At 42.0% G+C, this 26,965-nt stretch overlaps 1 protein-coding gene and 1 long non-coding RNA gene across 2 annotated transcripts in view; one reads left to right on the top strand and one right to left on the bottom strand.

Annotated features, from left to right (window-relative positions):
* Positions 1-2,270: 2,270 nt before the first annotated feature.
* LOC126981020 (serine/threonine-protein kinase PLK1-like) overlaps positions 2,271-26,965 on the top strand; it is a 119,336-nt gene continuing 94,641 nt past the window's right edge. Inside the window, exons 1-6 of the mRNA XM_050831646.1 lie at positions 2,271-2,469; positions 5,131-5,355; positions 6,651-6,868; positions 7,230-7,325; positions 7,780-7,979; positions 9,110-9,220. Coding sequence (XP_050687603.1) covers positions 2,368-2,469; positions 5,131-5,355; positions 6,651-6,868; positions 7,230-7,325; positions 7,780-7,979; positions 9,110-9,220 — 952 coding nt within the window. The 5' untranslated portion in view covers positions 2,271-2,367. The remainder of the gene's footprint in view (positions 2,470-5,130; positions 5,356-6,650; positions 6,869-7,229; positions 7,326-7,779; positions 7,980-9,109; positions 9,221-26,965) is intronic.
* On the bottom strand, positions 7,177-11,222 carry LOC126981021 (uncharacterized). Its single transcript, XR_007733709.1, has 3 exons — positions 11,109-11,222; positions 7,838-8,038; positions 7,177-7,323 (listed from the first exon to the last, which is right to left on the bottom strand). It is a non-coding gene; the product is annotated as an uncharacterized LOC126981021 (long non-coding RNA).

A 26,965-nucleotide genomic window follows, 5' to 3' on the forward strand; every position in this document is an offset into this window, starting at 1 on the left:
TGGAGGGCTTTGAGGTTGCATCTGGAGGGCTTTGAGGTTGCATCTGGAGGGCTTTGAGGTTGCATCTGGAGGGCTTTGAGGTTGAATCTGATGGGTTTTAAGGTTAAATCTGATGGGTTTTGAGGTTGAATCTGTTGGGTTTTCAGATTGAGTCTGATGGGTTTTGAGGTTGAATCTGGTGGGTTCTGAGGTTGAGTCTGATGTGTTTTTAGATTGAATTTCGAGGTTGAGTTTTATAGTTTTTGGGGTTGAATCTGATTAATTTTGAAGTTAAATCTGGCGAGTTTCGAGGTTGGATCTGGCGGTTTTGAGGTTGAGTCTGGTAGGTTTTGATGCTGAATCTGATAGGTTTCGAGGTTGAATCAGGCGGGTTATGAGGTTTAATCTGGCTGGTTTTGAAGTTGAATCTGGCGGGTAATGAGGTTGAATCTGGCGGGTTATGAGGTTGAATCTGACGGGCTCTTAGGTTGAGTCTGACAGGTCTTGAAGTTGAATATGGCGGGTTTTAAGATTGAATCTGATGAGTTTTGAGGTTGAATCTGATTGGTTTTAGGTTGAGTCTGATGGCTTTGGAGGTTGAATCTGTTGGGTTTTGAGGTTGAGTCTGTTGGGTTTTGACGTTGAATCTGGTTGGTTTAGAGGTACGTTGAAACTGGTGGGTTTTGAGGTTGAATCTAGTGGGTTTTGAGGTTGAAACTGGTGAGTTTTTTGTTGAATCTGGTCGGTTTGAGGTTGAATCTAGTGGGTTTTGAGGTTGAATCTGGTGGGTTTTGTTCTATCGCTTTTCTTCTTTTTTGCTTTTTCCTTGGTTTCATTTCTATGTTTTTTTTTTCTTTTATTCCAGTCTTTTCGCTAATCATTTTCTTCTGATATTTTGATTTTCTTCTTAGCCTTTTCTTGCGTTTCATTTCAATGTTCTTCCTTTTCTTTTTCTTTTATTCCACAGACTTTTCACAGATTTTTTTCTGATTTCAATTTCATCAATGGTCAATCCGTCATTGCCAATATATTACCAGTTTTTGTTGTCTCTATCTCTGCTTAATCTTGCATGAAACTATATTAACTCAGTTTTGTGTTCTTTGTTTTCAGGACTATCTAAAAAATAAAAAATAAACAAGTGTTAATAGCACAAAAACTGTGCTAGATCGGCGTTGCATGACCCTCCAACACCCCCCCAACAATTTATATTATGCAACTAAGGGTCTAAAATGGAAAATGCTGCCATCAGGCCCTACTATGAAAACCTATACCGGCACCACAGCCCAAGACGTAAAAAAAAAAAGCTGACTTTGTTTATAATGTCATGTTGTTGGGTTCATCAGGGCTAACAAATGTCATTATACAATGTCATGTCTAAAATGCATGGGTAAGCCAGGAAAACAACTTGAAGACAACAACAACAACAACAAGATGGACACTGTTGATAGGCGTCTGCGGCGCCGATAAAAAAAGTTCTCAAATCCACCGCATGGGCATTGGGCACTCCTCTTTGTTCTCCCCCTTACTATAAATCAATCCACCTTTCCTCTTCTTACTTTTTTCTTAAACTTTTCATATATGCTTAGAGTTGACTTCTATTGTCCCTATAACTTCTGTTGCCCACTGCAAGGAGTCCCATCTACGGGTTTTACCTATTATAGTATTATAATATTCTTTGTCATGATGTAGCTAAGGCACTAAAATATATATAGGTAGTATGTAGATATGTGTGGAATGTATGCTAATAATTAATTAATGCCGCAGTGGTTACTTTGCTTAGAGTCGCAATGTTTGGCTTGTATAACCTACCTTCAGTACTTTCTTGTTGGTCTTCTAATTAAATTTAGTTATCTTACTCTTGTCTTTGTTTATAAGTAAGCCACAGTCCGGCCTCTGCCACCCTTTGTATAGTTCTTGAATATGGTCTCTCTAACCTCTGTCTCTCTCTGTATGTGCCAGGATCAAGCCATCATCTGCATAATATAGGACTGGTATGGTAAATTTATCCCTTTTAGAGCCAAAATTATGAATTTGAAGTCTTATATGATTTCAAATGTAGGCTAATGTGTATCCTACCTATAAATAGACGTGTTAAGAAATTAATTGTATCCTTGTTTAACTCCATTTTCAGTGTTAATAGATATCTGTTTGTCTCCATTAATGTATAGATCTGTTCGTTCATGCCATGAAGACCCGCTTTGTGTACGGTGGTTGAATCTGGCGGGATTTAAAAATTCTCGATGGCAACGCTGCTTCTGTCAGGCGGCCAGCCAATCAGCGCGCGGCCGCCCCGTGACGTCACACTCCTCCGCCGTTCAAACCCCGAGTGTGGCCGCCGCGTCAACACTCCCGCCATTTAAACCCTCCGTCCGCCTTCCCCGGTGCACCATGACTAGCCACGCTAAGGAGGAGCCCAAGAAGGAGATCCCGGAGATTATCAAGAACCCTTCCACGGGCGCCAAATACCAGCGGAGTAAATTCTTGGGCAAGGTGTGTGTGGAGGCGGGTGGTTCCTGGGGGGTGATTGTTGTCCCTGTGTTTTTAAAAAGCCTGTGTATTTTTTTTATTGTATTTATCACTGAAATTATATCATGGGTGAAATATACATGAGTGCACGAACAGACTTATACCCTAATGAACAAAAATGGGGTTAGGCGTATATGTAATTAATTTCCCGGCACTTCTTGTTACTTATGAAATTTTAAGTACTTCGGAGTCACAATTTTGGCTTTGAAAGCGATGAATTTACCATATAAATCCTATGTTATTCAGTCCATTACGGGCGTATTATACATTTGCCTTCACCCTTAGCCTAGTGTAAGAATTTCTCTCTCTCTCTGTAATTAAGCCCTCGCCCTGTATTCAAATCCAGGTCGTGATAAAGTACTCGTATGTAATGAACTCCTGAGGCTGTTATGATATCTAATTGAGTCACTTTATTTCCTCATGTTGATTAATAACTGTTTGATAGTGATGTAATTGACCCCCAGGCCGTATTGTTCTCTGATGATTCAAAACTTAACTGAATATGCCATGCACCCACACATTACTTCATGGCCATTTTCACACCGATTTTATTTTTCTTATTCAAATATTCAAAACTAACTGAATATTCCACCCACACATATTTCATGGCCATTTTCACACTTAATTTATTGTTCTTATGATTCAAAACTAACAATATGCTACCCACACATATTTCATGGCCATTTTCACACTTGATTTATTGCTCTTATGATTCAAAACTAACAATATGCTACCCACACATATTTCCTGGCCATTTTCACACCGATTTTATTGTTCTTATTCAGATATTCAAAACTAACTGAATATTCCACCCACACATATTCCTTGGCCATTTTCACACTGATTTTATTGTTCTTATTATTCAGATATTCAAAACTAACTGAATATTCCACCCACACATATTCCTTGGCCATTTTCACACTGATTTTATTGTTCTTATTATTCAGATATTCAAAACTAACTGAATATTCCACCCACACATATTTCATGGCCATTTTCACATTGCTTTTATTGTTCTTATTATTCAGATATTCAAAACTAACTGAATATTCCACCCACACATATTCCTTGGCCATTTTCACACTGATTTTATTGTTCTTATTATTCAGATATACAAAACTAACTGAATATTCCACCCACACATATTTCTTGGCCATTTTCACACTGATTTTATTGTTCTTATTATTCAGATATTCAAAACTAACTGAATATTCCACCCACTCATATTTCTTGGCCATTTTCACATTGCTTTTATTGTTCTTATTATTCAGATATTCAAAACTAACTGAATATTCCACCCACACATATTTCATGGGCATTTTCACACTGATTTTATTGTTCTTATTATTTAGATATTCAAAACTAACTGAATATTCCACCCACACATATTTCTTGGCCATTTTCCCATTGCTTTTATTGTTCTTATTATTCAGATATTCAAAACTAACTGAATATTCCACCCACACATATCTCATGGTCATTTTCACACTTAGTTTATTGCTCTTATGATTCAAAATTAACTGAACATTCCACCCACACACATTTCATGGCAATTTTCACACTTGTTTTGATCTCTGCATTCTATCCTGTGGCTCTCTGGGAGGTTTGAAAGTTGGTAGAAGACAGTTATGACATCAAAAGAGGAGTTGGTTAAGTAGTTGATCCATGGAAGAGTGCATAAAATAAAGTAAATCTTCACCCATTTGACCTCATTCATATTACTGGTTGCTGGATATGGTGTTGCTCCTCTTACTACAGTGATTCAAATTTAACTGCTTGAGAAGTATGATGCATTCCACTCACAAAAAAGTACATGGTCAAGATTGGCTGTATTAACGTGCAGATATTTCGTCTCCTATTTTATCAACTGCTCTTCTGATTTCTGTATTCAACTAACCTCCAAACTTCCTAAAAATCAATAGTGAAGATTGCAGAGATCAAAACAACTGCAAAAATAGCTGTAAAATGTGTACCAATCTTTACCAGGTCTATTTTCATGAAGGGTATATCATGACTTAAGAGCACTTTTGAAAAATACAAATACTTATTCATTGATACATGGAAATAATAATCTGTCTGTACCTCTACCACAGCCTTGCTACACAGAAATTTCTACTCATCCCTAGGGACTCCCAACTTTCAATTACAAGAGAAAACCAGTATTTTAGTTTTCTTAACATGCACTGGAAAACTTGAGCTGCCTTTCTTCTGTATTTTCTCAGTACAACTAGGGATCATATCCTTAAACATTTCGGCGCCCAAGCTTACATATTTGACAAGGCTTTCATAGGAGTTTTGGGCATTTCCATGGCTAGTTTAATGACCTCTGGCTTATTGACCCTTCATGACCATAAACCTAAAAAAAAAAAAATGAGAACCTGACTTATCCTTTTCAACCTGAGGAAATAGTTGATATGAGAGGTGGAAACATCCGATAATACCATCCTCAAACTCTTTCTTATGGGGAGTACCACTTTTCAAATCAGTAGTATAGATCATTCTTTATACAATATCTAGTGTGGTTATGTAGGAGCAACATGTTATGGCCTTTTTAATCCCCTTGGGTTACCTCCTACACACACACACACAAAAAAAATCAGGAAGTAAAGAAAGTGTCCATTCCAGGGAGGATTCGCAAGATGTTACGAACTGACAGACATGAAGACCAAGGAGATATTTGCCGGGAAGATTGTGCCCAAGAGCCTCCTCCTGAAGCCCCACCAGAAGGAGAAGATGACCCAGGAGATCTGCATCCACCGCAGCCTCAAGCACAAGCACCTCGTCTCCTTCCATAGCTACTTTGAGGATCCCGATAACGTGTACATCATTCTGGAGCTGTGCCGCAGGAGGGTAAGGGGCATATTTTTTAGCATTTTGGTGTCTAGGCTCATATAATTAACAAGGCTTTCATTAGAGTTTGGGTCATATCCTTGGGTGGTTCTATGATGATGGTGGTAGTTTGACACTTCTACAGTACCATGAATCTAAAAACTGTAATTTTAAAGCTAACTGTTTCTTAACACCACCTCTGCTTGTAACTCGCTCCAAGCATCAGTACTTCTATATGGGAACTAAACTTCTTCATGGTGTCTTTGCATGTGACTTCACACCTTGGTGATATACACACAGCCTCTTTAAGATGCTATTATTAGACTAAATGTTGCTTCTATATTAACTGAGTTTACTTAATAAAGATCTTGAATTTACAAACTGCCTGATTGAGTTATATAAATCTTAAAATCATGCACTGCCAGCATTTTGGTATCTGTCTCCTAAGTGCCTTTAGCTATCTACCAGCAGCTATACATCTAAATCTATATTTTCATATGTTTTTTTTAATAAATGGCATCCAATTTAATGGTATTAAGTCGAGGTATTATGCTGCATGATGTAATGATTACCAAAGATCCAGTGATGTCACCCTGATGACTTTTGGTTATTTAGGTTGTGTGCCATCCAGGCTGTTAGGTGATTTGGGTGTTTGCCATTACAGCTGAAACGATCTGAACCCATATCTTATAATGTTGCAATATCTAGCTCCTCATCTTTTAATACCACCATTTCCAGTTCTGTAGTTTAGAATTCTACACTTCGATCAGTTTCCTCTCCAGACTTTTTAATGCCGTTTTTCTTGAAAACTTGTCTACTTAAGCTTAGGGTCCTTCTGGTACTGATCTAAATATTTGTCTCTCCATGCTGTGCTATCACTGGTAAGGGAGCTGCCAGGTGAGTAGTGTGTACCTCCCTGTGCTCCCTGTTATCTTTGGGGACTTCTCATCACATTGGCACTTATTCATTATCATTATCCTCCTTTTCCGCTTGTAATAGTTTTCAGATCTCTCAGGTGCATTTCAAACTCATTCCTAACAGTCTTAATGTTCTGCCTCTTACCCTCCAGTACATTTCTCCGTATTGTGACAAGTTGGTTTCATTCTATCTCTCCACTCATGACCATAGATGTGGCACATGGGCATTAGTGGTTTGTGGTTGAAAATCAATGTGTCCTATATCTTTGGCTGCTTGTGGTAAATATTAAAACTATATCTTTAATAATATGGACACATAATTCTCTTTCCTAACCAATCATACATAGTGTGTGTTTAGCATAGCTCTCACTATTTATTTATTTTTTCCTTCTCAATCAGTCCATGATGGAGCTGCACAAGAGGCGGAAGGCCATCACTGAGTCCGAGACGAGGTACTTCCTGAAGCAGCTGCTGCTTGGTGTGAAGCACCTGCACGACAACAAAATCATCCACCGGGACCTGAAGCTTGGCAACCTCTTCCTCAACGATGAAATGGAGCTCAAGATTGGCGACTTTGGTCTGGCCACACGCATCGACTATGAGGGGGAGAGGAAGAGGTGGGTGTGGCAGTGTGATGTATCCTTTTTAGAGTAAGGGTTAGGTTAGAAATTGAGTGGAGTAGGTTATGTCATGTAAGACTGATAATAGGTGGGCAATGAAAGTAACAGAGTGGCAGGGCTCCCAGAAATTATGCAAGTCAAGGCAGACAGGGACCTGGGTAGAGAGTTCAAGTTAAAACATTTGTGTGAGCAGGATGACATACACTAATGTAAGACAGAGGTGCAGAATGGTGGGAAAGTCTTGCTCTGCAGCTGACTAGTAATGGCTGACGATGATAGTTAAGGAGACTGTCCCAGGGCTGACTAGAAAAAGAAAATGCAGGTTGTCTTATCTTAATCCTTTGTCTCTGGTCTTCAGAACCCTGTGTGGCACTCCCAACTACATTGCTCCTGAGATCCTGTGCAAGAAGGGTCACAGCTATGAAGTTGATGTCTGGTCCATTGGTTGTATCCTGTAAGTACAAAACAGCTTTGTCTGTATGTTATGAGAGATGAGCATAATTACTGAGTTGATCATTGGGAATTATGATTTTTCTTTAGCTTGAGTGCAGAAAATTTGATATCAAGTAGACATATTTTTTGCAAAATGAATGAATTGTCACCTCTGTAGCTTGTCACGGCATGGTGACCTCTGAGGCAGCGTCACCACTTTTGGTCCTGACAGTACCATCAAAATTCCCTCCATGGCTGAGGTGAAATTATTAAGCATTTCCCTTGCTAAGGAAGTATTGTTCCTCAAAAGATTACATTGTCTCATCAGTAATTTGAATATGGTATAAAAAAAAAAGAGGTTTATGACAAGTGTGGAGGGGTCAGCTATATACTATCATATACATGACAGCTTTTACCATCAGCAATATTTTAGAGGATCAAAGAGTTATAGACATTAACATTTATTTTTGCCTCAGGTATACAATGTTGGTGGGCAAGCCTCCATTTGAGACCCAGACGCTGAAGGACACTTACCTGAGAATTAAGAAGAACGAATACCACATCCCCTCCCGTGTCGGCCCCCTCGCTCGCTCTCTCATCCAGAAACTGCTGCAGGCTGACCCTCTGCAGCGGCCCTGCGTCAGCAAGATCATCGAAGACGACTTCATGACCATGGGTGAGTATTGCAGTGTCTTTATCATGGTTGTCACTGACAGCCATTAAGCTACCCGGAAGCTGCAAGAGAATTAAAATTATAACAGTTTGGGGTTAGGTGGGTGTCAATTTTCCTAGTTCCATCCCAAAATTGTTAAGGGAAAAGGGAATTTTTGTATTCGTAATGCTGTTTTCACCTTCATTTGCCAGTTTTTTTCAATGTCATATTGGTATTGATAGTTATGTGGCTAGTTTAGCATTTTAATTCCATATTGTGCCCAGTGCATTGTGGAGATGATTGTCTCTGGGGCAGAGACGTGCATTCCATACTTTCTTCTCTCTTCATGATAGAAAACCCTGATTTAGTCATCTGGTTCTCATGCTGTCAAATTTAGAGAAATAGTTCATATAACATACCTGAGACTTCCTACCCCTGAATACAACATTGCCAATTGTCATGGTATTTATACAAAATCTGTTATTATCCTAAAAGTGAAACAATCTTAACACTATATGACCTTATTGGATTATCCAATTATATAATTAAATTCATTTAAAGATAGTAAATAGCTGACATATGAGAGGAAGTGAGAGGTGTTGAGAGTGTGTGGCAGGGTGCGGGGCGGGGCTGACCCTGCAGCCGCCACTACCCCACCAGCCAGTTTCTCGTGGAAATACTATAGTTCTAATTTTCTGCCCAAAGCTTTTGAAACTCCTTAACAGGAAATTTCTTAGGTAAATATATATCATCTTTAAACCTCTCAGATTACCAGTACATATTCTGCAATGAGCTTACTTCCTAAATGCTTCTTAGTCATTCTCACATGGTTTTTTGAGCAACTTTTGCTGTTGCCTTAGATATCTCAAAAGCTTTCATGTCTTTAAACTACCCTGCGATGAATTCCATCCCTCTATGTACTTTCATCTTCGATTTCCTTTCAGGCTGATCTCTGCTGTATTAGTCCTGTTTTACTCCAAAACCTATAAAGAGTGGTGTTCTTCAGGGCTCTTCTTTCTTCCACTGTTTCTTTATTGTTCATTGCAGGAGCAGGCTTTTTTCAGTTTCTGCTTTACCCCCAAACTGCCACCCTTGTAAATTATATATGTAGCTGTATAGCTGCTAATGGTTCCCTTTCATCTTGCCACTCCCAGGCTACATCCCCTCCCGGCTGCCCACTTCCTGCCTCACCATGGCCCCGAGGTTCGACTCTCACTGCGCTCTTGTGGCCACCAGGAAGCCTCTTCTGGAGATCAACAACACAGGTGAGTACACTGAAGGCATTTGTTGTGTTGGGAGAACGACACTCAGGGCATGCACAGTTCTTGTTTTCTATGATGGACTGGTTTTGAAAGAAGGTGCAATTGTATTCTCTTCAAGTCCTTGCCACAGGGAGGTGTCTTAGTTGTCTAAATGAGTGGCAGTAATGTGAAATGTTTTTATAGCTCATATTTACTCCTCCCATTTGATGGTTATTGGAATTGCTCTGGAGGAAGGCCAACCAGAGTTCATTCATGTTAAGTTCTCTTTGGACTGGCTGTTATTTAAGATGGTGATATTCTGTACTTGCCACAGGAGTATTTGTAAGTTGTCTACATGAGGTGTTTCAAGGGTGATGGGCAAGTTTTCTTTAGTTCAGTCCATCCTTCATCCAGTAATGACGACCTGTATGCAATATCTTATACAGCCACCATGATCACTTTTACTGCCTTTTTTGTATGAGCTACGAGAGCAATGGCAGATTCAACTTATTTGTTTCTGCCAAAGTACAAAGAAAAAGGACGTGATCTACAGTAGAGATTCCAACAATATTCCATCAGTAGTTTCAGCTAATTTGCCTTTGCATTCGGGAGCATGAACAGAAGCCTCACTCTAAAACAATTTGAAACCATTGGGAGTGTTAGGCAATAGGTCTTTGCACTCTAGACATAAACAAGATCACTGCAAAATATGTGGCTGTACTGAATTGCCTGAAGTTCTAGTTATACTTTGTGTATTTTATAAAGAAACTAGCACAGGAGCAGATTCATGAGGTTAACAATTCCAGCTGACTTGCATCTGTTTATGTAGACTTGCATCAAACCATCACCACCAATAACCAAACAGACTCGCACACATTTGCACTATGGGTCGGTTCTGCTGTTAAGCCCATTGGGGTTTGAAAGCTCGCAAACCATACATGAAACAAAACGAAAATTCCTTGTATAGCATTTGGTGTCCATTTAATAGCTAATATATTTAAGGAATCTATACAGTAACTCTTTGGTATCGGGTGGCAAGTAGAAAACCTTAGCATCATGGAGAATAGAGTTCAGGTTGGGGGTTTACATTGGCACTGTGTTGGACTGTGGAAGTTGGAACTCTGCGTATATTTAAATGAGCGTGGGGTGAGGGTGATCATTAGTCCAAGCTAACAGACACAGCAATATCACTGCATAACAAATCCTGAAACTAAACCATTGGAAGTTTTGGCTTATTTGCATTTAAACAGAAACAAGAATATCATCAGCTACATAAGTTTCCCAATATATACAAACCGTTCCAAACTTCCGGGTTATTATGTCCATATTATTAAATGTATCGGTCTCCCATTACAACTATCTCCAAGGCCACAGAGAAGATTAACCGGGCTTTCATGGGTGATTTTAGCGCTCAAGATGCATAAGCCGGGTAAAACTATCACTGGGATCACAAAACAGTCCATGAAAAGCCTAGCAACTTCAGTGAGAGGCGTTTCAAACAGGTGAACTGAGGTGCAGATATTTTTTTTTATTTCTATTTTTTTACAGCAAAGGAGACGGCTCAAGGGTACAAAAAAAAAATATTGAAAAAAAAAGCCCGCAAATGAAAAAAAAAATGATTGATTGATTGATTGATAGTTTATTGTTGGAAGTAAACAACAAAGGAGAAGGGAGGAGCATGCCATCCCAACCCCCAGGCAGTACAGAGTGTGATTATACAACTAATAAAAAGCCCGATATGTTTCAAAATATTGGGTTTATCCTTTGCTCACGTGAAGACAGACTGAGCCATCACCACCGCAGAACAGATTTGTATACAATCTCATTACATGTAAATGAGACGCGGCTGCAGTAGTCTATTAGTGATGCCTGGGTTTCCAATGTTGCCGTGAGCAATATGTATGGTAATTACCTGCCCCCTACCGCTGCCGCCGCCTCTGCTGCCTCGGCCCAAATGGATTGAAGTCTCATTTGATTACTTTTCTCTTCGAAGGTTGATTTTCTCGGTGTAGAAGAACTCTCTCTCGCTCTCTCCATCAGTGTTTGAATAGTATGAGAGAGGAATATGTGCAATAATAATAATAATAATAATAATAATAATAATAATAATAATAATAATAATAATGAGAAAAAAATATACGGTTTATGAGGAAAAGAGTTATAGCCACTTGCCTCAAATTATGATAGGTGAAAGAGGCTTAACATTATATAAAAGTTATCTACGGTATATTAAGGTGAAAATCAACAACAACAAAAAGGAATGTATTATAGGGTGAGGGTGTGCAGTGTTGATATTATGTAAGGATTCCAAGTGGTGGAGGAATGGGAGGGTGTGTGTGTGTGTGTGTGTGTGTGTGTGTGTGTGACAAAGTGTGTGTGTGTGTGTGTTATGATTTACTATACCACGAACCGAAATCTGAACCGGCTTATTATTTTTCCAACGATCTCCAACTTCTCAATTTTCTTCCTCACATGCTGTTATTCCACCTCCTCCTCCTCCTCCTCCTTCTCCATTATCTCCACCAACACATAACTCCTCTTCCTTCTCCTCCTCCTCCTTCCCCCTCCAGGTTTCACTCATCGCCTGGAGGTGCTATACGAGTGTTTTCCCTCCAGAAGTCTCTCTCTCTCTCTCTCTCTCTCTCTCTCCGTGAATCACCCAACACCAGTCCTTCCTTACTTTCTTTTTCTTTCCTCTTCCTTCTTTCCCTTTTCATTCAGTCTTCAGTCTTTCTCCACTTTCTCTTCCTCCTTTTCCCTCTCTCCTCTCTTCATTCCTAGGCTCCATTCCTCTCCCTCTCTTTTTTTCTCCTCACCATATTATCACGTACTCCATCCCCCTTCTTCTTTTCTTACTTCTCCCTTCCCCACAAGTCTCATCACGTTTCTGTCCTTCCTCCCGTTCCCATATCTTCTCTTATCTTCTCTTACACACTGAGGGAGGAGGAGGGGGAGGGACATTGCGTTCGTTCCCCTCTCCATCCTATTCTTTTTACCTTCGCTGCCCGTATCTCTTCCCCTCTGCTCTCCCATCCCCTCTCTCTCTCTCTCTCTCTCTCTCTCTCTCTCTCTCTCTCTCTCTCTCTCTCTCTCTCTCTCGCCTCCCTTCCTTTCCTCCCTTTTCAACAACTATTCATTCTTCGTCAACCTTATCTCTCACCTAACTACCTACCTCCTCCTCCTCCTCCTCCTCCTCCTCCTCCCTCTTCTTTAACTTCACTCCACATTATTGCGGAAGACAATTTAGTTTCGGCGTGACTTGGGAAACCACCTTCACCTCCCCGCACCCCCACCCTCACCCCCCCCACACCTCACACACCACACGCACGCACGCACACATACCTACGTGAACAAGTAGGGCACACACACACACACACACACACACACACACACGTATCCGGCCGTGTTGATGTCGCAAATTGCATCCAAGATTTCGTTTTCCTCAAGTCTCTCTCCTCTCTCATCGCTCTTACACTCTTGTCCTTGGAGAGAGAGAGAGAGAGAGAGAGAGAGAGAGAGAGAGAGAGAGAGAGAGAGAGAGTTATGAGTTTTTCGTTATTACTTTTTTATTATTTTGGTGGTAGTGGTGGTGGTGATGTTGTTCGTGATGGTGTTGGTTGGAGTAGTGTTAATGGTGTTGCTGGTGGTGATGATGGTGATGGCGATTGAGGTGGACTTGTCAATGGTAGTCGTGGTGTTGCTGGTGAATGGAGTGGACTTTTGTTAGTGGTGGTGGTGGTGGAGGTGGTAACAGTGAATGGAGTGGAGACTGCTAATGGTGTTGAATGAGGTGGACTCTTGGTAATGGAGGTGGTGAATGGGGTGGAGTCCTTAATGGTAATGGTGGTGGATGAGGTGGCGGCGGTGGTGGTGGGGAATGGAGTGGGCTTTTCTTGGTGGTGTTGGTGGTCACTAAGAGCTTGGTGACCACGGCGGGGAAGCGTTACAGATGGTGTGTTATTGGCATGTATTGGCACTGCGCCCTGCTGGAGGAGGAGGGAGAGAGGAGGAAGAGGAAGGGAGAGAGGGGATGCACAGGCCGATGAACACCTTTAAAGATGATGTTCCCGTGTGTGTGTGTGTGTGTGTGTGTGTGTCCTTCCCTCTCTCTGTGCGTACGTGCTAGGAGGCAGGCTTGAGAGGGGAGGAGGGAGAGGGAGAGAGGAGGGTCGGTGGTGGTCGTGGCACTGCGAGTAAGTTATTGCGTCATCTAGCCTGTTGCGTCCAAGGTTGCTCTGAAGACTGGGCTTAGGAGGAGGAGGAGGAGGTGGAAGAGAGGGAGAGGGGGGTGGTGGGGAAAGGAAAAAAATGGTAGTGCGTAGTTTAGAGAGGAGGAATAAGGGGGAAGGGGAAAGAAATGAAAGCTTGAAGTATGAGGAAAAGGTTGGAGAAAAAAATAAAGAAATGAGAGGCGTAGCAAGTAGAGGAGACGAGGGAGGGGAAGGAGAGGAAAGAGGTAAGAGAGTGCGGTATGGAGGGAGGAGGAAGGGAAGCGGAAGGAAGTGAGATTATGGTATGGAGGAGTTGGAGGAGGAGAGGGAGGGGGCAGAAAGAGGGGAAAGAAATCTGAGAGTCGTTGGTTGTAGAGAAGAGAGGAGGAGGAAGGAAAGAGATCAGTGTGTGGGTTGTAGTTTGAAGAAGAGGTGAGGGAGAGAAGAGGAAAGAAGTCAGAGGGGAGGAAGTGGGAAGGGTAATACTAGGAGGAAATAGGGAGAGAGAGAGAGGGGGGGAAGAGGAAAGAAGAGAGCACAGTCAAGGGCATTGCACAGTAGGGCGGATGGAGGAGGAAGAGGAAAGGTTAATGAGAAAAAGAGGAAATGATGATAGGAGGCAGGACGGGGAGAGGGAGAGAGAGAGAAAAAGGGGAAAGGAAGGAGAGAGGGGAGTGTGAGAAGCGGAAAACGGAGTAAAGACAAGGAATAGTAGCGAAAGAAGGGAATGGAAAGGAAAAGTGGAAGAGAAGGGAGGGAGGAAAAGGAAAAGAAGCAAAGGAAAGAAGAGTTAAGAGAACGCGAGGGAAGGGATGAAGAGGAGGAGGGGGAGAAGGAAGGAGGGGAAGGAAGATTTATAGAGTGCGGGAGAAAGGATAGAAGAGGAGGAGGAGGAAGTGAGATAGAAAATAGCTGAAAGGGAAAGAAGAAAGAAAGATGAAGGAAGTTAAGAGGATGGAAAGGTAAGGAAGGAAAGGAAGATTTATAGAGTGCAGGAGAAATTATGGAGGAGGAGGAGGAGGAAAAGGGAAAGAAAAAAGCTGAAAGGAAAGGAGAAAAAGATGAGGGAGTTAAGAAGATGGAAAGGAAAGGAAGGAAAGGAAGAATTTATATAGTGAACGAGGAAGGATGGAGGAGGAGGAAAAAGGAAAGAAAAAAAGCTGAAAGGAAAGGAGAAGAGGAAAGAAATGTGAGTGAAGGATGAGTGTGTGAGAGGGACGGCAAGAGGGTGAGTGAGGGAGCCGGGGAAGTGAGGCAAGGAGAGAACTCTTGAAATTTGCTCAGCCAGAGAAGATTAATATTCCCAGTGAGCAATAGCACCAGTAGTAGTAGTAGTAGTAGTAGTAGTAGTAGCGTGCATTTAGGATTTATAAGATTGCATAGTGGTGCGCCCAAAAGCTATATAATAATGCTGATAAAATAATAACTAAGTGTATGTAAGAAGGGAGATTATTAGGGTGGTTTGCAATAGTAATTTTAGGTGGGTTGCCGTAGCGGGGCGGATAAATAAACGAAAATGATGTAGTAACAGATTAATGCAATAAAGTCAAATGTTATATGTTTAGGAAAGTGAAGAAGCTAGGCTATCAGTGTTAAACTAATACTTGTAATATGAGGTGGTGGGCTATACTAAAACAAAATTATTTACTTTTAAAAACGAAAATAATGAAGTACAGATTAACGCAAGAAAATTAAACGTTATAATATGTTTAGGAAAATTATTTACTTTTAAAAACGAAAATAATGAAGTACAGATTAACGCAAGAAAATTAAACGTTATAATATGTTTAGGAAAAGTGCAGAAGCTACCTAGGTTGAATTAAAACTTGTAATGTAAAATCCTGGTAAATACTAACAAAATTTACTTAGAGCGGTGTGAGGCCTGAAAAAAGAGGCAGGAAAATAAAACAATGAAAAAAAATGAAGGAAGAATAAAAAAAAAACAATTTACCGGGGACTTCAAACACATTACTGCTGGATTTACTGACGTACCGAGTCGTGTTATTAAAAGATGCTGCGAAAGACAATTAAGGACGGAAAGGTGAAGACCGTAAAAGAAAACAAAATAAACATTGATAGTAAAAACAGAAGCACTCGATTGGCCTGGATTCAGAGTTTTGTAATTACGTAGAAAGTCCAGGAGGGAAAATATGGCATGGAAAATGTGGAGAAAATAAAAATAAAAAGAATGACGACGTGAAATGCCGAAGTTAAAATAGTAAAAGAAGAATGACGACGTGAAATAGCGAAGTTAAAATAGTAAAAGAAGAATGACGACGTGAAATAGCGAAGTTAAAATAGTAAAAGAAGAATGACGACGTGAAATAGCGAAGTTAAAATAGTAAAAGAAGAATGACGACGTGAAATACCGAAGTTAAAATAGTAAAAGAAGAATGACGACGTGAAATAGCGAAGTTAAAATAGTAAAAGAAGAATGACGACGTGAAATACCGAAGTTAAAATAGTAAAAGAAGAATGACGACGTGAAATAGCGAAGTTAAAATAGTAAAAGAAGAATGACGACGTGAAATAGCGAAGTTAAAATAGTAAATAGTAAATAGTAAGATAGTGAGTTGCGTTATTACATGGAGAGACAGCGAAGGAGATAGAAGAAGAAAAAATGATAAAGCAAAGTAAGATACATAGAAGTGATTAGCAGGCTTTTTTCTTTCCTCATTTTTTCTTTTTTGCCTTTGAGCTGCTTCCTTTACTGTGAAACAACAACAACAACAACTAAAGGGCAAAAATCAGAAATACAGTAGGAATTAAAGTAGCTCTATCTATTTATATCTTTCTATCCATCTATCTATCTATCTAGGTAAGGACAGACAGGAGACGAGTCAATTCTAATGAGTGTTTCCTTAAGTTCGTGGTATAGAAGAATGATCAAACTGCCAGAGCCCACATGCTAACCACTCAGCCACCGCCTCCCCGTGTGTGTGTGTGTGTGTGTGTGTGTGTGTGTGTGTGTGTGTCTATGCTATGTGGTGGTGTATCTGTGTATGTATGTGGTGGTTATGTTGGTGTTATGTAGATTGTGGTGATGTAGGCCTATGTGAAAATTACCAGAAGGATCACAAAACCACCCCTGCAAATGCCCAACACCCCCACGAAAGCCTTGTCAAATGTGTATTCTTCGACACCAAAATGTCCCAAGAAAATGACCCCAAGCTGAAGACGTTTAAGATTACAGGCACTCGAGTTCACGGCGGCAAAGGTCACAGGTCATCCAGCACGTCATACACCTTCTGATGTTACTAGGAAGGGATGTTGCTATTAAAGGGAAGCTTACTACTGACGCGGCTGTTGCAGGAATGTGAGACGAGGGAGAAAATGCCGCTTTGTGTTATTCCGGTGGCGTTAAAGTAGATAGCCGAGAGAGAGAGAGAGAGAGAGAGAGAGAGAGAGAGAGAGAGAGAGAGAGAGAGGTGGTAATCGTGTTGCATAATGTTAATGGCTTGGCGTATGGCAACGGACGGGGGAATGAACTTAAGGGTACGTACGGAAGTTAGGATATCATTCGGAAATGCTCGCCTATTCCTGCGTATCATTCCAGCTATAACAGTACTGATGTCGGGAGAGGTAGAGGGGATTACGGGATTGCTCCAGAAAACTAAGCTCACTTGTAGGAATGAAATACTTCCGAAATAAGAAAAAAAAGTGATAAATCTATTTCTTGGTAGCTTGTATTAACACCAACTCAGTTTGACGTTATTTTTATCACGGGAGTCGAGGTAAATAATCGGTATTCTCAGACACTTCCTCCTCTCACATCATCTATTCCCAAAGGCCGAAAAGGAGATCAGTTGGGTTCTCAGGAGTGTTTTTATATGTTCATGGTACAGAGGAAGGGTCAAACTGCCACCAGGGTCATTAAAAACTTCCTCTTCTCACATTCATCTATTCCCAATGGCCGAAAAGGAGATCAGTCAGGTTCTTATGGGTGTTTTTCTATGTTCATGGTACAGAGGAAGGGTCAAACTGCCACCAGGGTTATTAAAAACTTCCTCTTCTCACATTCATCTATTCCCAAAGGCCGAAAAGGAGATCAATCAGGTTCTTATGGGTGTTTTTTTAGGTTCATGGTACAAAGGAAGGGTCAAACTGCCACCAGGGTCATTAAACTACCCATGGAAATGCCCGGAACTCCTACGAAAGCCTTGTCTAATACGTGTACTTGGGCGGCGAAATGTTTGATAAGAATATGGTCCAAGGAAAGCAGGATGGACGAGCATGCAGTATTAAGCACAGACCGAAGAAAAAGACACGAAAATCTTATGTTATCCGTTAACTTAGTGTATAGCGAAGAGCGATAAACGTGTATGAAGGCAGGATGGTATTAGACACACACTGAAGGGAAATACATAGAGTTCTTACAACGTTCCTGGAAGTCTAGCGGAGGGCGAATAACATAATGAAGAAGGGACGAAGTAGCAAGTCACGGTATTAAGCACACACGTACACACTCTGGAGGGAAATACATGGGAAACATAATATACACAAGCGTGACGTTTGGCGAAGGACGGGAGAAAATAAGAAACAAGAATATTGGATTGGATTAGCAGTGGGATTAGCAGTTCGCCGTAACACACACACACACACACACACACACACACACACACACACACACTGGAGAAAAATACACGAAATATACGTTGTAGCTTGATGTACAACGGAGAACGAAAAAAAAAAGTATAAAAGATTAAGATGGCTTAGCAGTTAGTTCACGGCATCACACACACACACACACACACACACACACACACACACACACACACACACACACACACACTGGAGGAGGAAAATACATGGAGATAGCATATACGTTGGATGGACAGTATAACGAAGTGTTTGCAGAGGTAATACATTATAGATTAAATTAAAGGAAGGAACAGAGGCAATACACAACTTCTGCTTCCTCGTGTAATTCAGTCAGGGAGTAACTGTACACACACACACACACACACACACACACACACACACACACACACACACACACACACACACAGTCAGCCATTCCCCGGACGCTTACGTAATTAATCTGCATGAGTAAAGTGCTTTAATTAATAATAACCATGTTTTTACGAGGGAAACGTTTGCCGGGGCTTTGTGACCTTTCATTTACACACAAAGTAAAGGGGTTATGGGACGGGGCGGGAGGGGGACTGGACAGGCTTATAACAATAGCAGGATCGGTGTTGAACTGGATCAGAGTAGGGGGTGGAAAGGGCTAGAGCAGGGCTTGAATTGGCCTGGATATGGCTTGAAAGGGTCTGTACAGGACTTGAGGAGGGCTGGATTGGGCTAGAATAGGGCGAACGGGGCTGGAAAGGGCTAGAGCAGGGCTTGAATTGGCCTGGATATGGCTTGAAAGGGCCTGTACAGGACTTGAGGAGGGCTGGATTGGGCTAGAATAGGGCGAACGGGGCTGGAAAGGGCTAGAGCAGGGCTTGAATTGCCCTGGATATGGCTTGAAAGGGTCTGTACAGGACTTGAGGAGGGCTGGATTGGGCTAGAATAGGGCGAACGGGGCTGGAAAGGGCTAGAGCAGGGCTTGAATTGGCCTAGATATGGCTTGAAAGGGTCTGTACAGGATTGAGGAGGGCTGGATTGGGCTAGAATAGGGCGAACGGGGCTGGAAAGGACTAGTTAAAGAATATGGTCGTAAAAAAACTCCATCAGAAACGTCCTTCCCCTTCTCTCCTTCAAAACAAACCGACAAACCAGCATGACCTCCACACGTGTCCATCTACCTCGTCATAATCTACTTTCAAGTCACCACACCACTTCCCTTCGCCTCCCTCGACCTTATAATCTACGCTCAAAGCTAACACATCCTTCATCAGCGACGCCCTTTCTTTCTCTTCTTCAAGCTGACAAACCAGCATGACCTCCACACGTGTCCATCTACCTCGTCATAATCTACTTTCAAGTCACCACACCACTTCCCTTCGCCTCCCTCGACCTTGTAATCTACGCTCAAAGCTAACACATCCTTCATCAGCAACGCCCTTTCTTTCTCTTCTTCAAGCTGACAAACCCGTTGACCTCCACTACCTCGTTCTCAAGTCACCACAAAACTTCCCGTCGTCTCCGTTGTGCGTCCCTCTGCCTTTATATTTACTAACTCTAGACATCCTTCACCACCAACACCCCTTCCCTTCTCTCCTTCAAAACAAGCTGACAAACCCGCTGACCTCCACTACCTCGTTCTAATCTATTCTCAAGTCACCACAAAACTTCCCTTCGTCTCCGGTGTGCGACCCTCTGCCTTTATATTTACTAACTAGACATCCTTCACCACCAACAACACCCTTCCCTTCTCTCCTTCAAAACAAGCTGACAAACCCGCACGTGTCCCTCTGCCTCCTAATCTACTCGAGTCTAAAGCATCCATCAACAACAACACCCTTCCAAACAAGCCAACAGGACCCACATGACTATACAAAACTATCCTTTACCACAGCACTTCCCTTTGCCTCCTTTCTGTGCGTCCCTCTGCCATCTAATGCACTCGAGTCTAAAGCATCCCTCACCAACAACACCTTTCCCCTCCCCTCCCCTCGCCTCGCCTCTCCAAAACAAGCTAACAGGACCCGCGTGACCTACACAAACACGCGTCCCCTGCCTGCTTGTCCTTCCCCACGAGGCCCGCCGCCCCGAGCCTACCCCTTTAAGGCCCAGCTCCGGCGTGGCAGCGAGCCGGCCCTTTAATTGCTCAGGGCTTGCCTCGCCGTCTCGTTGACCCCCTAGTCCCGCAGGATTAATGGCGAGATTTCCAGCTCTGACTATCTACCTGCCCGCCAGCCCCGTCCGTGCCACGACCTGCACCAACAGGACCAGTTTCAGCCATGGTCTAGTCCCCTTCAGTTCCGTCCCTTCCTTGAGATGGACCAACTAGACCCGCTTCAGCCCCGTTCCTTCCTTAGCTGCACCAACAATACCCGTTTCAGCCATGTTCTAGCCCCCGCCAGTCCCGTCCCTCCCTTGATCTGCACCAACTAGACCCGCTTTAGCCCCGTCCCTTCCTCGACCTGTCTCAGTCAGTCGCTTCAGTCATGCTTCAGTCATGCTTCAGTCTCCTCTAGCCCCGTCCCTTCCACGACCTGCCCCAATCAGATTTGCCTCAGCCATGGTCTAGCCCCCTTTAGTCCCGTTCCAGTCCCAGTCGTGTCCCGTTTGGTTATGTTTTTGGTGCTGTCCAAGTTCTGTACAGTCCTGTCGAAGCCCTGTCCAGCCCTATTCAAGTCCTATTCTAGCACTTCCCAGTCCTGCTCAAGTTCTGTTTTAGTCTTGTCCAGTTCCTATTAACCTGTCGGCGCCCAAGGACACACATTTGACAAGGCTTTCGTGGGATTTGTGAGCATTTCTTTGGGTAGTTTTATGACCTTGGTGGTAGCTTGATAAAGTTTCTGTACCATGAACGCAAGGCAACATTTATGGGGACGTGTTTAACCTCTTTATTAGCCTTTAGAAGTGATTGATGTAGGAAGGGAGTGTCTAGGAATACCGATCTTGGCTTCAGAGTAGATTAGAAGGCAGAGGGACGCATATAAGGGAGGCGAAAGGAATTGTGTCGTGATGGAGAATAGTTTAGATTCCAGGTAGCTTAGAACGAGGCATTGGAGAACGTTTTTAAGCCTTGCGGGTCGTGTTAGCTTGTTTTGAAGAGGCGAGGGTGACTTAACGGTGCTGCTGATGGGGGATGTTTTAGACTCAATAAATTAGGTTGAGGCCGAAAAAAAAAAGCATGTTGTTTAAGTCATGCGGGTCGTGTCAGCTTGTTTTCCAGAACAGAAGGAGGTAGAGAGAAGGGGGCTGAGGGGAGGGTGTTGTTGATGAAGAACTGATGCTTTTAGACTTAATTAGGAGAGGTTAAAGGGACACGCATTCAGACCATATACAGGAGGCGAAGGACTGTTGAGCTTTTGTTGAAGAAGAATAGGTTGTTTTCTTATAGTGTATAGACAATAGCTGTTTGTCGTGTATGTGTACAGAGGAATACAAAGGAGTGGTGTTCGCGAGATGCTATTGATAGAGAGACAATGTTCAGGACCCAGATCGGATAAAGAAAAGATTCAGGCCGCGTGTTTGTGTCTGTGCCATGCTTGTGTTGAGCTGCTTTGAACTCGAGGGAGGCGAAGCGACGAGTGTTGAGTGTGGGGTGCTTTTGAAGAAGTGGAGTGAATACGTAAATGTAAAGAGAATGGTTAGGGAAGTTTAGTTGTGTGAATATGGAGAGGTGATGATGGTGGTGGCAATGGAGTTGATGAAATGGTGGAGTAATCATGGAGTGTATAGCGCAATGAAACTTTAAATGAGGGGTCTTAGTGGCTGTTTATGATACTTAGGTGAAAGGGTCGTGTGGTTATATGCGTTGACTGCAAGCTTTTTATTATTTTCTTCCGTAATCTCATTTACTCTTATTCTTTATTCAGCCTTTCATTTTTTATCTTCCTTCGTTACTTGTTTATGGAACGTGCGTAATATAATGAAAAAAAAAAGAGTATGTCTATATATTTATCACGATTAACATCTTAAGCAAACGAGGGCAGTATAGTATGGTTTATGATTCATGTGTTAGAAAAGATATGTTAATTTTATAGGATTGTTGAGCTTGAGTAGAATATATAGGTTAAGGAAGTCATCTGAAGGTAGTGGACGCTAGCTAAAGGTTCCCAGGTACACAATACATGATTAGGCTAAAAGGTATTGTGGTAATGTGTTGACTTCGAGCTGGTTGTGCAAATGAATAAGTAATGGTTGGACTTAATAGGCCAAAGAATATATAGGTCAGGGAAGTCATATTAGAGAAAGGACGTGTGTTAAGGTTCCAAGTACAGAATTAGGCTAAAAGGTATTGTGATAATGTGTTGACTTCGACCTGGTTGTGCAAATGAATAAGTAATGGTTGGACTTAATAGGCCAAAGAATATATAGGTCAGGGAAGTCATATTAGAGAAATGGACGTGTGTTAAGGTTCCAAGTACAGAATTAGGCTAAAAGGTATTGCGCTAATGAGTCCCGTGGTGGCTGGTGGTGTAATGGGGGAAATATTCTCTGGATTACAGGAGATATAGGTCATGGAAGTGAGATCAAGGATATGGACGCGTGTTGCATGAGTTTCCAAGAACAGAGTATAGAATCAGGCTAAAAGGTATTGCGCTAATGTGTTGCGTGCGAGGTGGTGTTGATGTGGAAATAATTTTTGAAGGTGAGTTGATAATAAAAAAAATATAGGTCAGGAAAGTGAAATGAAAAGTTTGGGCACGTGTTGAAGCTGCAAAAAGCACACAGTAGCAGGAAGGCTTGGATGTGAACAGTATATACATGTACAGGTAAACGTTGATATGGAAACGTTGTGATATCTTTGGGCTTCGTAAATAATAGAGGAGACATGTCAGGGAAGTGAAGTAAGGATATGAGCGTGTGTTGAAGCTGCAAAGACCTCAATTATAGTAGAAAGAAGGCTTGTAGGTAAAGAGCATATACGTGAATCAGTAACGTTGTGTTTTGTTTCGACATGTCTGCAAGAATAACTCAAGGGAGGCGATTTCAAGGGGAGATCTTCTTAGCTCTTCGCTGGTAAAGGGGAACAACAGTGACAGCACGCGGGAAACCGAACGTTTCATTTATTTACGTTCTGTGGTGGCGGCCAAGGTCACAATTAGCTCCGGAAAGGATATAACAACGACCAAGAAAAGGCAGTTCCGGGGTTAGATCTTGTTTTTGTTTTCACCGTTGAGTAAAATGAAAACAACACGAGGCAAACTTTAATTAGGTTAGGTTATGTGATAGTCTAGGTGACAATTAGCTGCGGACTGGATAATTATAAGAACGAGTGAGGAGGTGATTTGAAGGGCGGATCATGCGGATCAAATGTATGTAAGGAAGACCCAAGGTAGGCGATTTCACTCACTGAAAGCCCCTACAACTTCCGCGAGACAAGAGCCATTTGAAACAGTGGCACTTGAGGCTTCGAAGAGTTTGATATGAGCCTTAGTGAGAAAACCTTGGAAACACTGGAATGGAAAAGTGTTTGTTCCCTCTCACATGGAAATCGACCTCAGAGGCTATTTGAATTATGAATACAGATGTGATGGCTGGGAGAGGGGGAGAAGGGGTGGGGAGGGGAAAGGGAGAGGGAGGGATGGATATGGAGGTGAGGACATACGCAGCGGACTGACGCAAAGGGTGTGACGCAAATGGGAAACATGGAAGACTAACCAACCTCCCATTCTCTCTCTCTCTCTCTCTCTCTCTCTCTCTCTCTCTCTGCATAGCCTTACCTTATTAATCTTTATATTTTCTTTCGTATATTTGTTTGCTTATTCCGTATTCATTCTTTCTTTATTTTCTTTCGATATTTATTATCTATCTTTATCTATCTTGTCTTATCTACGTTCAGCTTTACCTTACTTATTTTTGTATTTTCTTTCGTAATTCTCTGTCTTATTCTTTGTTCAACCTTTCTCATATATATTTCTCTCTCTCTCTCTCTCTCTCTCTCTCTCTCTCTCTCTCTCTGGAGCTTACGTAATATGAAAAAAAGTGTTTATTTGCATTATTTATTTGTATATTATTTACGATCAACAACACACGTACACCAACGTTGAAAATATAGGATGATTTATGTGCAGGCAAGTAATATTCGTTTTTATGTAACTGTTGATTTATTTTTTACACATTAACTTATTCATCATTTTTTATTATTATTACTATTTTATTTTGCTATATCCCGCTGCGTCCAATTTCACGCGTGGCTTTGTGTGTGTGTGTGTGTGTGTGTATGTGTGTGTGTGCAAAGTCATATTAATAATCAAATTTTCCTGTATTGTTTCTTAGCGCGCGTGTGTGTCAAGGCCAAAGCGAGTGTGAATACCGTTGAATGTTAGCACAAAAAAGATACGATTAAAAAAAAAGTTTGTCGAGGTTTTCACAGTTGAATAAATATATATACATGAAATCCATCGTCACTGGAAAAAAAAAAAAACCTATGTATTTGTCTAAACCATGAACGTGTATGATACTGGTAAACACATGTATGGATGAATTGTGATTGGCGCTGAAAGGAAAATAATATATATAACGGATCACACCTTTACACACACACACACACACACACACACACACACACACCATTATATTTCTCCACCGTTTGGTTTGCCCTTTATTTCTGGCTCTGTGTGTGTGTGTGTGTGTGTGTGTGTGTGTGTGTGTGTGTGTGTGTGTGTTGACGCATGACGTGGGTATCGCTTTTCCCCCAATCAGCGTCATGGTTTTGCGTCACTGTTTTGCGCGGCGTATATATGTAGTGTGGTTTGGCGTAGCGTGGTGTGGTGGTGTTTGGCGTCATGTTCCAAGTGTCTATATTGTGAGGGTGTTTATTGCCTCTTCGTGGGATTCGGAGTGACGGTGAAGTTTGTGTTATTGCTGTTATTTGTTGTTGTTTTTCTCGCTTTTGTTTTCTTTTGTATCCTTTTCGTGGTTATCTTGATTCTTGCTCTCGTTTTCTTTTTATTCCTTCTGTTTTTCATTTTTTGCGTATTAATATTATTGTTGTTGTTATTTCCTGGTTTCGTTTTTTTCTCCTTTTCCTCGTTATCATTTTTTTTTTGGTTTCGTTTTCTTTCTATTCCTCTTTTCTATTCCTATTTCTATATTTATCTTTTTATCTATTTTTCATTCCTTTATTCCTTATTGTTATCTCTCCTGGTCCCCTCCACTTCCCCACCATTTCCCTTACTCTCCTTCCCCCCCTACCCACCACCACCACCACCACCACCCTAGCTGCCTCCCCTTCTAATATCACCACCCAACTCCACTGCCCTTGCTGTCTCCACCTCCCCTCCACTACCTTTTCTGTTCCATCCACTTCTCCACCACTACCCTTGCTCTCCCTTCCCCCTTACCTACCACCACCACCACCACCACCCTTCCAATATCACCACCCTTTCCTACCCCCCCCCTCACTCCCACTACTGTTCCCCCACTTCCCCACCACTACCCTTGCTGTCCCTCGCTCCCCCCTACCACACACCACCCTCCCCCCCTCAACATCACCCCCCCCCCATTCCTTGCTTGCCTGATACACGCCTCTGATTAATTATTTGATGGATAAGCTTCTCCCGCCTTCCCTTCCCTTCCCGGTGCGTGGAATTGGTGATTGGATAGGAAGATACGCTTGACTTGGCTGGTGCTGGTTTGCTTGATTCGAGAGAGAGAGAGAGAGAGAGAGAGAGAGAGAGAGACGAAGGGCTATAAAAAAAAGAGGGAGGGAGGGGGGGGACTGATAAAAGGTTCATATCTGCCTGCGCCATAAAAGTGATTTTTCTACCTTGTAATATTTTCCTCTCCACGTTTTTATAAATATTTTTTCTCCGTATCGTCTCCAATTTATTCTTGTTTTTTTTTTCCCTCCAGTATTATATTTTTTCTCCCCCTTTTCATTTTTTTTACATTTCTTTTTTCTATTCGCATTTTTGTTTTCAGTTCTCGCTCTTCTTTTTTTTTTTTTTATAGCGTACAACTTCTCGTGTTTTTCTCGTTCCATTTTGTCCCTCTCCCTTTTCTCTCTGTCAGTCCGTTTGGCTTGGTCCGTCAGTCTGTTCTCTCTCTCTCTCTCTCTCTCTCTCTCTCTCTCTCTCTCTCTCTCTCTCTCTCTCTCTCTCTCTCTCCCCCCCCCTTCCTTGCTCATCTCCCCTTCCTTACCCCATCCTTTGTCCATCTTTCCCCCGTATTAGAGCCGGTGTGTGTGTGTGTGTGTGTGAGTCAAGGCGCCGCACCACCACCACCACCACCGCTGCTATTCATTATAATCAAGGGATCATCGTCTTTCTATCACCGTGTTTTTCAAGGAAGCAGCAGAGATCACCCTCCTTCCCTTCCTCCCTCATGGCTCCAGATCCCTATTTTGCCCGGGGTTCAGAAATCACTTTAATATCCATCTCTTTCATCTTCGCTGCTTCTCTCGCCCAATGCCTGCAGGATAGGGGGTGTGGTGTGGTATGATGTAGTGACGTGTTGTGATATAAGGTGAAGGGTGATGTGATGGGTGGGGAGTGTAAGAGAGAAGTTGAGTTTTTGAGGGAATTGTATTTAGAGAGGTGAGTTTAGGTTCGGTAAGATAAGATACATGGAAGGGAGAGGAGAGGGGAAGCGAAGAGGAGGAGGGGAGAGAAGAGGAGAGAAAAAAGAAGAATGGAAAGGGGAGGAGGAAAGGGAGAGAAAGAAAGATAAAGATGAGGAAAGGGATGAGAGGAGAAGAGATAAAAGAGGAGAAGAGATAAAAGAGGAGAAGAGAAAAAAGAGGAGAAGAGAAAAAAGAGGAGAAGAGATAAAAGAGGAGAAGAGATAAAAGAGGAGAAGAGATAAAAGAGGAGAAGAGATAAAAGAGGAGAAGAGATAAAAGAGGAGAAGAGATAAAAGAGGAGAAGAGATAAAAGAGGAGAAGAGATAAAAGAGGAGAAGAGATAAAAGAGAAGAAGAGATAAAAGAGAAGAAGAGATAAAAGAGAAGAAGAGATAAAAGAGAAGAAGAGATAAAAGAGAAGAAGAGA

This window comes from Eriocheir sinensis, chromosome 46, assembly GCF_024679095.1.
Source record: "Eriocheir sinensis breed Jianghai 21 chromosome 46, ASM2467909v1, whole genome shotgun sequence".
NCBI classification, from domain to species: domain Eukaryota; kingdom Metazoa; phylum Arthropoda; class Malacostraca; order Decapoda; family Varunidae; genus Eriocheir; species Eriocheir sinensis.